The sequence below is a fragment of the Anomalospiza imberbis genome, chromosome 4, assembly GCF_031753505.1.
Source record: "Anomalospiza imberbis isolate Cuckoo-Finch-1a 21T00152 chromosome 4, ASM3175350v1, whole genome shotgun sequence".
Lineage (NCBI taxonomy): Eukaryota > Metazoa > Chordata > Aves > Passeriformes > Viduidae > Anomalospiza > Anomalospiza imberbis.
This window is the reverse complement of record NC_089684.1, coordinates 2,709,521-2,722,664: the sequence shown is the minus strand read 5'-3', so window position 1 is coordinate 2,722,664 and position 13,144 is coordinate 2,709,521. Positions and strand designations below refer to the sequence as shown.

General features: G+C 40.9%; 1 protein-coding gene across 1 annotated transcript in view; it reads right to left on the bottom strand.

The window, feature by feature from the left end:
* Positions 1–11,677, bottom strand: part of TUSC3 (tumor suppressor candidate 3) — a 107,671-nt gene extending 95,994 nt beyond the window's left edge. The window contains exon 1 of the mRNA XM_068186806.1: positions 11,509–11,677. Within this exon, the coding sequence (XP_068042907.1) occupies positions 11,509–11,634 (126 nt within the window). The 5' untranslated portion in view covers positions 11,635–11,677. The remainder of the gene's footprint in view (positions 1–11,508) is intronic.
* Positions 11,678–13,144: the final 1,467 nt, after the last annotated feature.

Below are 13,144 nucleotides of genomic sequence, written 5' to 3'. Positions count from 1 at the left end.
GTGAAGCAGCACAAAATTTCTCAGAAATCAAATTAATATCAGTTTCCCAGACATGCTTTAACCATAATTCTACTGTGGAAGAAGCTGAGATGTTACATTTAATTGAAAATTTAACTCCTATTGTGAATGTTACAAGTTCATAGCACAGAATGACTTACGGAAGTTTAGTTTCTGTGCACAGAGTGGGCTAAAATACAAGATGTCAAATCAGATGAGGACTGTCCTTTACGCACTAAAGTAGAACTTCAGGTAACTACTACTTTTAAAGAAATTGCATTATGTTAGCAGCCTCACAAACCAATATGCAGTTACCTGAGGGCATTTTAGTTTAAAGTTTTACTCTGAAAGCTACAATCTCCATGAAGTCTGGTCAAAGCACTTTGATCATTTATAGCATCTAGAGTTACAGGACAAAAACCCACACATGTCAACACCAAGGCAAATGCTATTTCATCTAGTCCAGGACAAAGCAATGTGTGCACATATATGTTTGTGCATATATAGGCACAAACCCCCACATCTCCATTTACTGATTTATTCAGCTTGCAAGAAATAAAAAAATGAAAAAGCTTACAATGCATCTGAAGTGGAAAATAATTAGCAATGTCCCTGACAGACTACAGGGAGAAATGTTCAGATCCCTCGAAGTTGCAAAATAGAGCTTAAAGAGTAACCAGGAAATTAGGTGAAAGAATGTAGAAGTAGACAGTAGATTGTAAACATAGCTGGAACCAGTGCATAAACAGATAATGAGGAACATAAGTGGTTTTGTGGCAGTTATGTAACAAAAAAAAAAAACAGTGCATGCCATAAGAGAAGTTCAAGCCAAGGTCTCTTAAAATTTTGGGGGCTCTCAGTGAATACAACCACCTTTAGATTATCCTCTAAGACCATAAAAAGACTTCTAGTAAGGAGCAAAGAAATGTAAATTCATTCTAGGAGTAGTGATGTTTATGTATTAGCTTGGAAGTATGTTGTAGTGGCTATGGTGTTGTAGTAACCATATGACTACAGTCATGATGGAATAAATACCCCGTCGTAAAATTTCATGATACACATTCAATAAGAGGAAAAATCCTGTGAATGTGTGCAGCACTGTAATAAAGAATGCCTGATTTCTAATACTTCAAATTGTGATAGAAAGATTATTAGTCTGGCTGATTTCAGTATCACCCCAAACCAAAAAAGCATAAAGGAAATAAAAAACAATTATAAGATCTATAGTCTGTCCAAGAGATATCAATAACTTTATTTTTTCTTCTAAAAAATTGCTCACTAAAGAAGTTAGTGCACTGCTATCTATAACTAATAGAGATTTGAAAAAAAAAATTAGACAAGAGCTTCTATTCATACCTAGCTTAGAAGAAAAAGTATGCCACAACAGAAGGAAAATGTTTACGCAATAACTTCAGCATTAATGCACCATTTGTGTCCTTTTCATAACAATTTCTGTCTCATCTACTCAATATGCTGTCACATTGTCACTAACTGAATCCACCAGACAAGTAAGAGGCACAACAGTTGTACATCTTCAATTATGGACTGAACTTCCTGGGACTGGAATTCTTGAAGTTCCTAAAAATTCCTGCCATTCACTTTCCATTTCAATTGAAGCTTTAGCAGAAATCAGGCATAGAACAGAAAAATGGAAAAAGTTTCCATTGAAATGTTTTAGAGCTGAGCCATCAGTTATCAAGAGTACAAACCATGGCTAAAATATTTAGAAGTGTGATGCAAAAATAATGTAGAATTCAGATAACTTTACACTACTAGTTTCTACTCTCTAACAGATTTCAGAAGGATTTAAGGACACTTACTTCTGAGTACATTTGATGATTGAACTTGGCTTAACAGTTTTTATTTTCTGAGTACATTTGATGATTGAACTTGGCTTAACAGTTTTTATTTTCCCATACAGATTTTTTTCTATCCTTCAGCCCAATGATTAAAAAAAATCCTGCTTTATCAAAGAAGTCAACTTCAGAAAGTTCCCTTTATTTTCCAAAACACAGGAAAAACAGGGAACAATGTTCAGGAAACATGTGATGGGATTTCCATTTAAGTCACAAGAATATGCAATGTTGCACCAGACAGAAGATTTGAACATGAAGCTATGTTGTTTTTCACTGACTAGATCTGAGGATAGAAGCTAACCAAGTTCATCAACCACAGGCATCTGCAACACAGTAATTCTACTTCACAGCCAGCTTTTAATTAGCACAGACATAGCAGTGATGGAAGAGAAAGAATTCTCAATGATCTCTAGGCCTCTGAACATGCCCTACACTTTAACATGCCAGACTTGGCCATGAGATCCAGTTATAGCCCCACTTAAGAGTCAGATAAAGAAAGTGGCAAGTGCATTAGCTCCCCCAGGCATCATCTGAAAGCACCTGATATCTGAAGACATCCTGGTAAAAAGGTATCCCAAAAGATTCACTTGAAAACAAAAACCACTTATTGCTGTGTGAGTTTGTGCACTCTTCTAAATTTCAGTGTCTGACTCAAGTAGGGGGAAGTGTATTCAGTAACATCTTCACCCATGTGGAAGTATTCAGGTCTCACACCTCAAAATCCCTGAAACCTATCCTATAAACCATAATCAATAGGCATGCTTTTACCATCTCACATGATCTGAACAGAAACCAGAATACATACCACCTTAAACACATCACCATGTGATGAAAGAAAAACACTACTCTAATCAAGTTATTATATTATTTTTTAATTGTTATTATTGTTAAGGACCATGTACATATTCATCACTGAAGAATCAGTATATGTCATCATCACTACCTTCTCCTCCCATAGCTGAAGAGTACACAATACTTTACCAGTATATATTCTAAATAGTACAGCTTTTACAGTTTTGACTTTAGCACCCAAATTCTGGAGAATTATAAGATTTCAGAAACATCATTTTGCACTTTGCATTCCCTCGTTCAAGATCACCAACTACAAAGAGTGCTGGTACTGTGACCTATGATGAGGTGCTCTACTGTTAATTAAGTTGCTCTACAATTCCCCCACCTAATTGTAGCTTGAATTCCTCTCGTTGGAAAGACACCTAAACATATGCAGATACAGCTAATTTATTCCTTCACTGTATGCAGTGAAGCCCTGTAACTCCTAGGGTATCTAGAAGACCATTACCTGGGTCAGTCAAAACAGACACAGGTATTCTATTCGTATTCAAATACCCTTTTTTATCTTGTTAGATAACCTTGAAAAAAACAAAGTAGAGAAAGGAACTGTGTCTCAGAAAACTCTGCCTGCTCAGCTTTCTCACTCCCTATATTAATCTCCCATGCAGAATCTGAATCTCTAGCTACGTCTTTTATAAAAAGACAAAGATTCACACTAAAACACTTTAATAGGATTTAAAAGAAAAATAATTTTAAGATTCGTATGTTTAGTGCATCAGTACTCCAGTGAATCTAGTAATTATGGATTAAATGCAATTTACTACCAAAAATAGAAGATGGTCATAAGCACTTGATAAATAAAAGTAGTAAAAAGAACAAAATATTTTAAGTAACAATTTGAACCACCAAAGCAAAGACAAAGCAGCTACAATTACCAAGGAAAGTTTAAGCAGTACCAACCAAAAAATGCCTCTCCTACTTTATTGTTAAAATAACCATATTCCTCAGCCTAATGCAGAAAAACCACTGCAATATAACAATTAATTATACTAAACAGACTCTTGCAGGACAGCAAAGTCTTGAGTTAAAGGCCTAACTTTAGATTCAGAATGTACCCAGCCACTAACAAGATCTGAGAAACAAACGTGTGAAAAAGCCTGAATGTGTTTGTATGACCTGAAAATAGGAAAATATAAAGGATATTAGCTAATTAATTAACTTAACAACTGTCAATTATTTTTCATTAAAAACAGGCTAAGTATCAAAAGACTTCGCAAAACAATCAAGCTGACAAAAACACCTAGTAAAAATTCTTTTAAAAGCCCCATAAATGAACATTAAACTATAAATGGGAATTTTACAGTATTACCTAAACTTTTGCTTGACAAGCTCAAAAATCTACATTGAAGAGATATTTACATGGCTCAGACATGAATGCATACGCAGCAAAATCTCATAAAGCTGAACAGAAATGTCAATATCCAAGATTCAGTAGACTGTCATAATTGGCCTTTTTAAGGCAACTGGCTAACAAAAGCAGTTGAACATGCTAGTTTTTTAACAGTAGAGAAGACAGCAATAGTGACTTGAAACTATGAATAAGCCAAGGTAAAAGCAGAGTAGAAAACGGTTTCTATCCTTCAAGCAGCAGATGCTACAGCCTATAACCTTGAGCAGCTCTGTGAGCTCAAAATGTCATTCCAGAGGGACTGCATAACTGTAATTACCACTTCTGTTATGAACTTGATATACAAAATGTTCTATGCAATGTTCTAAGCTTAGCCAAACTCTGCTAAGCTTAATGACCAGTTCATCTGAAATTCAAAAATTAGTTGCTTTATATTCAGCAGCAAAGGATAAGAAAAATTAACGTAAAGGCACAGTTAGGCTAAGGACTGCAATTCCTTAAGAAGAGATTATGAACTTGGGGTATTCCAGAATGGTATTATCAGATACAATCATCAAAAGAAAGTAAAATCCTAATAGCAAATCCTATTAGGTGGGAGAACAGTCTGTCCAAAGAAATGCTTCAAGTCCTGCCACTACTTTAGCACTCAGGAAGAAGAGTGTTTTCAAGAAGAAGCCTGCAACAGCAAGGGTACAAATCTTTTCCATGTCAAAGGACTATTTTCTGTAACCAAATCATTGCCAGGCCTTTTCTGAATTTTGTCAGAAGCAATCCACTCAATGCACATATACATTTGTTGATCCACCTTAGAATATGAAGGACTTGTGATACTCACACATAAAAATATGAGTTTCCTTGTGTGAAATGTAGCTTTCAGGTTCACTAGAAAATATTTTCCATTTGGTTAAGGGCAATTCTTCATTATTGAAAGTTGTAAAAAACAAAAAAATAGCTATTACATTTTTTTATATACAAGCAATGAAAAAGATGTTATTATATATTTTTATAAAACCTCATAGCATTAGATAAAAAGAAAATATTGGTTTTTTGTAATTTTAGCTACTCTATTCAGTAGATTTATTAGAGCAAGAGAACAAGGCCTAAACCAAATACCAGGTAAAGGTCTTTCTTTAGTTCTGACCATTATCTTGGCCAATAAAATGTGACCTTGAAAACACTTCTAAAAATTAAGAGAATAAATCTGAAGACCCAAACCAATATCCAAAAAACCCAGTGCTTTCCCATTTTAATTTTACTCACTGATTTTTCCAGAGCATGTAGAACTCAAGCAGATACAATCTGTATTTTCCATGTGGTTGCACAGGATGTGCTGTATAAATGGTTATAGAACAGAACAGGGAAAAAGATCAATTATGTCACTGATCTGTCTTATGACAGCAAGGATGCCAAACAGAGACATCTGGGACAGAAAAGTTTCAGTAATCCAATCACAAAATGCTATTGGGCCACTATAAGCATCCTTTATTTCACTTACTGTATGCAGCCACTGAAGTTTTCTACACAGTTTGGTCAAAGCCAGAACTGCTAGTCAATTTTGTCAAGTTTTTGCAAAACTTTAGTTAATTAGAAATAAAGCAGAGAGGGATATAGATGTTTTATGGGGTTGTAAAAAATGAGTAGAAAACAAGGAATTCTTGCAAACATTTTTTTTTTCCTCTACATTGTCCCCATTCTTTTTAGGTCTGAGCAGAGAAAAACATTAGAATTGCATTTAATGAATTTTATATTCTCAGGCATGGCTTAGAACTGCTATTTCACTTCAAACTGAGAACTTATTTTAAAGCATTGCTTTAAAAAAGCCCCTCTCTACTGCAACAACGGTTAAAATGTACAATTCATAAATGCATATAAAATCTCCACTTAAAATAAATCTTTAAAATGGCTTGAGGGCAAATCTACAGTGAGTAGATTTCCCTCCACAGATTCAACCTTTGCCACACCTCAATTTTTAATACAGTTTTTAAAGAGAAGTCTGTAACTGGTGTAATTTCCAAATGCTTTCATGTATCCTGTGTCAAAAGCAAAAACATGCAGTGTTCAGTCTGAAGACCAAACCCAAAACTTTTACAAGACAAAGAAGGCTTTATATTCAAGTTTAATTTTAAACAGAACTTCAGTAGACCAAGAGAAGAAACTTAAGTTTCAATTATCACTGTTTGTTAAATAGTATCAGAGATCTTGAAAAATGAAGAATTTATTTCTTGAACTATATGTGAAATTGAATATATGCTAAACACTCTCCATTCATTACAAACCTTTTTTCCTCTTTTTCTCTGCTCGTTCTACCACGTTTCCTAATATTTCTTTCAATTAAATAAGCATGCAGAACATTGAACAGAAGAATAGAATGTTACAGATCATTGAAAACAGAACCAAGAGATAGGGTAAGAAACTAAGAAGTATTCTTTCAATTTTGGAGCAAGACCAAGGACAGCAGGTTTTGCTGGCTCTAGCTCTGAATGGGTGAGAATTGCTTCCTTTATGGTGAACCACTACCAGAAATTAGATGGGAATGACATTTTAAAGTGGAAGATGCCATTCTGGCTGCAACATGGCAATAATCAATAACTGCAAATAAACACTATAGGCTCACTATGAAACCCTAAAGGAAAACCAAAACACATGGTGCAGAAACAAGGGGATAGGGCAAATCTATCCCAGTTAATTTCAAATAAAACAGGAAAGTATGATCAGGACTGAAGATTCTCTCAGAAAAATTATCATATTTAATACTTTAAGCCTTAAAAAATGATTAAATTATATTTAATTAAAAAATAACAATCAAACAAACAATAACCTGTTCTTTATGGACATGATGAGGACAAGAATTAACAGTCGCAAAAATGTAGGCCTTGAACACACAGAAATTTAGGTTAGATCTTTAGGGGGAAAGAAAAAGCCAGAAGTTGTAGAGTCACCACTACTAAAGACTTCTCTGGGCACATCACATACATATTTGTCAAGAATAATAAAAGTATGGCTGAGCATTGGGATAAATTATCAATTAGATTGTCCTTCCAACTCCACCTCCGACAATTTCTCACAACTGCCATAAGTTCTACACTCAGCTGGGGAAATGAGACAGGGAGAAAAAGGTAAAGAACTATTATAAATATATGAGTCTTGAAATCCTTTAAAACTAATCAGGGCATACTAAGATATCACAGAAGCTTGCCTTACAATATTTTTATATGAGTTCACATCTTTTTTAGTAGACTCAAGCTCAACAAAGTACTTCCACCTGAAGAAAGCTAAATAGGTATCTTCCCTGTGTCAGATTTAGCAGTAATGACAAACTACCTGCAGAAAAAGTTACTCCAATTGCCTATCAGTGGCTTAACTAAGCTTCTGAGCCGCCCACCTGAAAGCTCAAAAATAAACATTATCCTCTATGAGAAATACTTCTAATATTTCAAACCCAATGTTCTCTTTCTATGTGTTTCAGTCACAAAAAAATCTATACCAGAAAGTCAACTATTATATTTCAAAGTGAATTACTCTGATTCCTTTAATTTTCTAACAGTTTAACCAAACTCAAATTTGTGTAAGATATATAAAAAGCATTGTAAGGACTGGGAACAGAAAATGCATGTACGTTAATGCAATTATATTATCTCAAATGCTGTGGAAAGAGTCAATTATTATTTGTCTTATTATGCATACAGTGTCCAAGAGAATAGTCCTTCTCCAGTGTCTTGTTGCTACTCCACAATCAAGAACTTTTTTTTTACTTCACTTTAAATAAAGGTACTCTTTAGCACCCAAATTCGAATCATAAAAGCAGGCTTTTCAAATCTAGTTAGCTTCTAAGTGTGAGCCATGGGGGCAAGTTGCAGTGTGGTTCTTCATCTCATTTTCAAATCAGACACTCCAATTTTCTACTTATCTCCTCATTTATGAAGGAGGTCATGAATGTCCATAATATGGAAAAGGTACAGCAAGATTAAAGCAAAACAACAGGAATGTTTGTATGTTTATAAATTCATGAAGTCATTCTAAAAATAGCTTCCATGAAACCAGGTGACTAACAATCTAATTTAAATCTATTTCCAAATAGCTCTTTAAATTCTTGAAGATTTAATCAAATTTAAAACCTACCTTAGCACTTCTCAGTAATCTGGCAGAGAAGACAGTTTCTTTAGTCATCATTAAGAACATTTTACTGTATAGGACTATGTGTTTTAGCAATTTAAGGACTTGCATATATTCTAAATACAGCTTTAATGTAGTATTTCACAATCAACACAGAAATTTATAACAATGTTTTCCAGTTTCTCTGGTTATTTTCTTTGCTAGCATCAAGTCCTTCAGAAACATCTAAAATCTTAACTCGGTCCTCTTCTTCCTGTAAAGTCATCTCCACCTCGTCCAGGCTCATACATGTGATCCAGGCACCTCCAATCATTCAGATTTTATGCATACTTTTCTACATAGTCAACACTTAAAAAGATAAATTAATAAAAAAATAAAATCAATGACTTCACCAAGAATACTTTCCTTCCTTAAGATTTAACTCCAACATCTCAAGTTCTTGTAATTTTGAAGTACCTTTCAAGTAATCAAGTTTTTTATAAAAAATTTGTTTGGGAAAGCAGTTTCTTCTCTCTAGTCCTTTACCTCTCTTTCTGGACAAGCATGTCAACAAATACAAACACAAAGCACAGAGAAAACAGGAAACTGAGATATGAGTTGATTTTATCTCATGAGATACACATTTTAACCACACTACATTAGCTTTTCTCTTGCAGTGTTCACTTTGAAACAATTCAGTGTGTGTTCAACCATTTCTCCAACTTCCAAAAAAACAGCTGTGTCAATCTTACGAGTCTTTGTACAGAACATCTTCAGTTCACTTTACACATTTAACTTCCACCACTTTTACCAGTTACCACTGTGCTTATGGACAGTGGTGTGAACAGCAATGTCCCACACCACAAGATCCTGCACTCTTTCAATTCACATAATTTTTCTAAGAACAATTTTAAAACGTTATTTCCAAACTACTTACTGTAAGTACAAGTTTCATTTCTCACATACAGATGTTTTCCTCATTATATATATTAGGTAAACTATTACAGCTTTTAACATGAAGGTTATAGGGCAAGAAGAGTCAGACTTTAGCTCTAACATATACTACACAGAACCATACAATGTATAAAACCCCGGAAAAAAAACAAGTTACACTTTATTTTAAGCTTGCATTTAAAGTGAAGCAAGAACTTACAATATTGTAATAGTTTCTGTAAAGATGCTGTCATAGATACACTATGTCTACATAAAGCCAAGGGTTTGTCTGTAAAGATGCAGTCATAGATACACTATGTCTACATAAAGCCAAGGGTTTGTCTGTATGAGCAGTCCATTGTGTTAAAAGCAAAATATCAAACAGGAATGAAAAATGACAGCAAAAGGATCCAGAAGACTGGGATGTGTTAATTTAAATCAGTTAAAAAGGAAAACACTGAATAACAATTTTTACAGAGGAGAAATACCTGCTTCAACTAAAATACCAAACAGGTGGAAAAACAAACAAGCATTTCCTTCCTTTTTTGTACCACTTCCACAGCAGGACCGGGAAACTTTCTAAAATGTAATTGTACATGTCCATTTTAATTTGCTGGTATTTACTTGTTAGGAAAAGGATCTCACTTAAAGATTATTTCAGCTATCTTGGTAGCACAGCTGGCACTCCACATGAAAGTGTCAACAAAAGTTGCAGTGCCAGCACATCGCAGCAAGAGAGAATCAAGTGTCAAACATTAAACACATTTTATTAAGAAAACCTAATAAGTTCAAGCTTTGAAAAGAAGTTAATTATAGCAGCAGAAGGGCAACACATTTACTGCTTACTCATTTCAGAAAGAGTGGAAAAGGCAATGAATGCCTAGAGTGGTCATTTTTCAAAATGACACCCAAGGGATTTATTTCAATGATCAGATTATTTATCTTGGTAAGACCAGAGTCACACCTTTATTTAGATACTTAAAAAAAATTTACATACTAACTTTGGCCTTGTAAAATCATAGAATATTGTGAGTTGGAAGGGACATTGAGTCCAACTCCACACAGGGCAATCTAAAAGCCAAACCATATGCAGGAAAACATTGTCCATACGTCTCCTGAACACCTACAGGCGTGGGGCAGTGACCACTTCCCCAGGTACCTCATTGTGTGCCCAACCACTCTCTCAGTTAGGATCTCTTCCCTAATAACACTCTGAACTCCCTCTGAAGTAGATTTCAGTCACACCTTCCACTCTTGTCACTGGACACCAGTGGGAAGACATTTCTGTTGTTTTATATCTTTGGCCTATAAGCCTTAATAACCTACACAGTTCTTTAAAGAAAAACAAAACGAGCAAAACCCAAAAATGTTGACCGTCGTTCTCATTGTCTGAGCTGCTAGTTCAGAGAAAGAATCAGCTATAAAAACTGTTCCTTCCTTCTCCTCCACCATCACAAAACACAAGTCCTCCCCAGAACAGAACATAAAATTCCTCCCCAGAATGTAAAAAAAAAAAAAAAAAAAACAAAACAAAACAAACAAAACCCAACAAAACTCTACAGTTTGGTTAAAAGCTAACTCCTCCCACAAATGAAGTTATAGTGACACTGTAAAGAGACACTACTGGGTGGCCTAGCACTTGGTATGCAAAAGCCTGGCCTGAAATCTAGGGCAACCTAGGAAGAGAAGTGTAGGCAGCTCTAGTAGCACTGAAATCTGGAAAAAGCAAGTATGTACACGACACATTTTTGCACACTTCCCTATTTAAATACAAAAGTTGCTGAAGATAAGCTGTTGATATGAATCTGAATTAAAACTGCTCCTTCTCCCACGTCTCTTTTACCCAGAGGACACCTCGAAGAGAGTAGCATCACCTACACCTGCGCTCACACGCATTTGCTGCCATCGCGCTGATGCTAGTTATTAACGCTGGGCATTTCGCTCCGCTGGCACCACAACCACGGGTTTAACTCCATCTCCCGCGGGCTCCCCGCTCCGCTGCCAAGGCTCCCTGGCCCAGAGATGCAGGGCAGCCCAGCCCTGCCCGGCGCAGGAGGGCGGCCCGTGCCCTGTGTGTCCAGAACCTGTCACTTCAAGGCCCACGACAGCGCACGGCACGGGCCTGGGCACGGACAGCACGCTGGGGACCGCGATCCCGGCGCGGCGCCCTGCGCTGCCGCTGCCCTGGAGCCTGCGCCGCCGCCGGCCATCACCTCCCGAGCAGGGCAGGGGCACCGCCTGCCCGGCGCCTCCCGCCCGCCGGAGCCCCGCTCGGGGCTGGGGAGGGAGGGAAGCCGGCGGGGCGCGGGGGAGGCCAGGCGGGGCCGCCGGGCGGATGGGGACACGGGGACACGGGGACTCCGGAGAGGGAGGCAGCGCGACAGGGCACCCCCGGCCGGGCGCGATGGCGAAAGAAGCGAACGTCTCTACCTCCTTCTTTTTCTGTCCTCCCCCGAGCTGTCCGCAGAGGAGGAGCAGCAGCAGGAGCAGCAGGGGGAGGCAGCCCCCGGCCGGCGGCTGCGGCAGCCGCCGCGCTGCCCCGGCACCCAGCGCCATGTTCCGCCCCCGCCGGCGGCACCTGCCGCACCGCCACGCTGAGCCGGCCCGCGCCCGGCCAATCGCAGCGGCCCGCGGCGCGGCGCCGCCTGGGAAATGTAGTTCTGCGGGGGCGGCGGGGCAGGGTCGCGCTCGGCTCCGCGGGCAGCGCTGGGGCTGCGCCCGCCCCGGCCGCTGTGCCCGCCCCGGCCGCTGTGCCCGCCCGGGGCGCTGTGCCCGCCCGGGGCGCTGTGCCCGCCCGGGGCGCTGTGCCCGCCCGGGGCGCTGTGCCCGCTGTGCCCGCCCGGGGCGCTCTGCCCGCCCGGGGGGCTCTGCCCGCTCTGCCCGCCCGGGGGGCTCTGCCCGCTCTGCCCGCCCGGGGCGCTCTGCCCGCTCTGCACCCCCGGGGCGCTCTGCCCGCCCGGGGCGCTCTGCCCGCCCGGGCCGCTCTGCCCGCCCCGGGCGCTCTGCCCGCCCGGGCCGCTCTGCCCGCCCCGGCCGCTCTGCACCCTCGGGCCGCTCTGCCCGCCCCGGCCGCTCTGCACCCTCGGGCCGCTCTGCCCGCCCCGGCCGCTCTGCACCCCCGGGCCGCTCTGCCCGCCCCGGCCGCTCTGTACCCCCGGGCCGCTCTGTACCCCCGGGGCGCTCTGCCCTCCCGGGCCGCTCTGCCCGCTCGGGGCGCTCTGCCCGCCCCGGCCGCTCTGCCCGCTCGGGGCGCTCTGCCCGCTCTGCCCGCCCGGGCCGCTCTGCCCGCCCCGGCCGCTCTGCACCCTCGGGCCGCTCTGCCCGCCCGGGCCGCTCTGCACCCCCGGGCCGCTCTGCCCGCCCGGGCCGCTCTGCCCGCCCGGGGGGCTCTGCCCGCCCGGGCCGCTCTGCCCGCCCGGGGGGCTCTGCCCGCTCTGCCCGCTCTGCCCGCCCGGGCCGCTCTGCCCGCCCGGGCCGCTCTGCCCGCCCCGGCTGCTCTGCCCGCTCGGGGCGCTCTGCCCGCCCGGGCCGCTCTGCCCGGGCCGTTCTGCCCGCCCCGGCTCGCAGCTTCACCGCTGCTCCCGGCTGCCTGCAGCGCACCGTGCAATCCTCGATCGAGACTGTAAAACAGGACAGGACAAAACACCAACCCCCTCCCCACCCCCCCCCCAAAAAAAAAACCCGACCCAAACTATAAAGGCTTCTTTCTTATACGTTTATGTGCATACACTTTTCAGATTTCATTATGCACACACAAAGCCATCTTTGCGGAAAATAATAGTAATGCAATATGCTGATACAATTAATTAGAACTTAATTCCCAGAGCATTAACTGTGCAGCTCTAAATTGATATTCTGATTCACGATGCAGTCCTCAAATCAGTGATGGTGTATTTCTTGAAAGTGCACACTGTAGTGCACTGGATAGGTAATGTTAAATTAATGAGCACATCCGTTTTTTTCCCTAGAATTCCAAGTACTCTCTATGCTACATTAGTTACTTACACACAGCTGTGCTGAAGACTCAGAAAGAAGAACTATTCATTTCTTTGAAGATCTTGCTGTA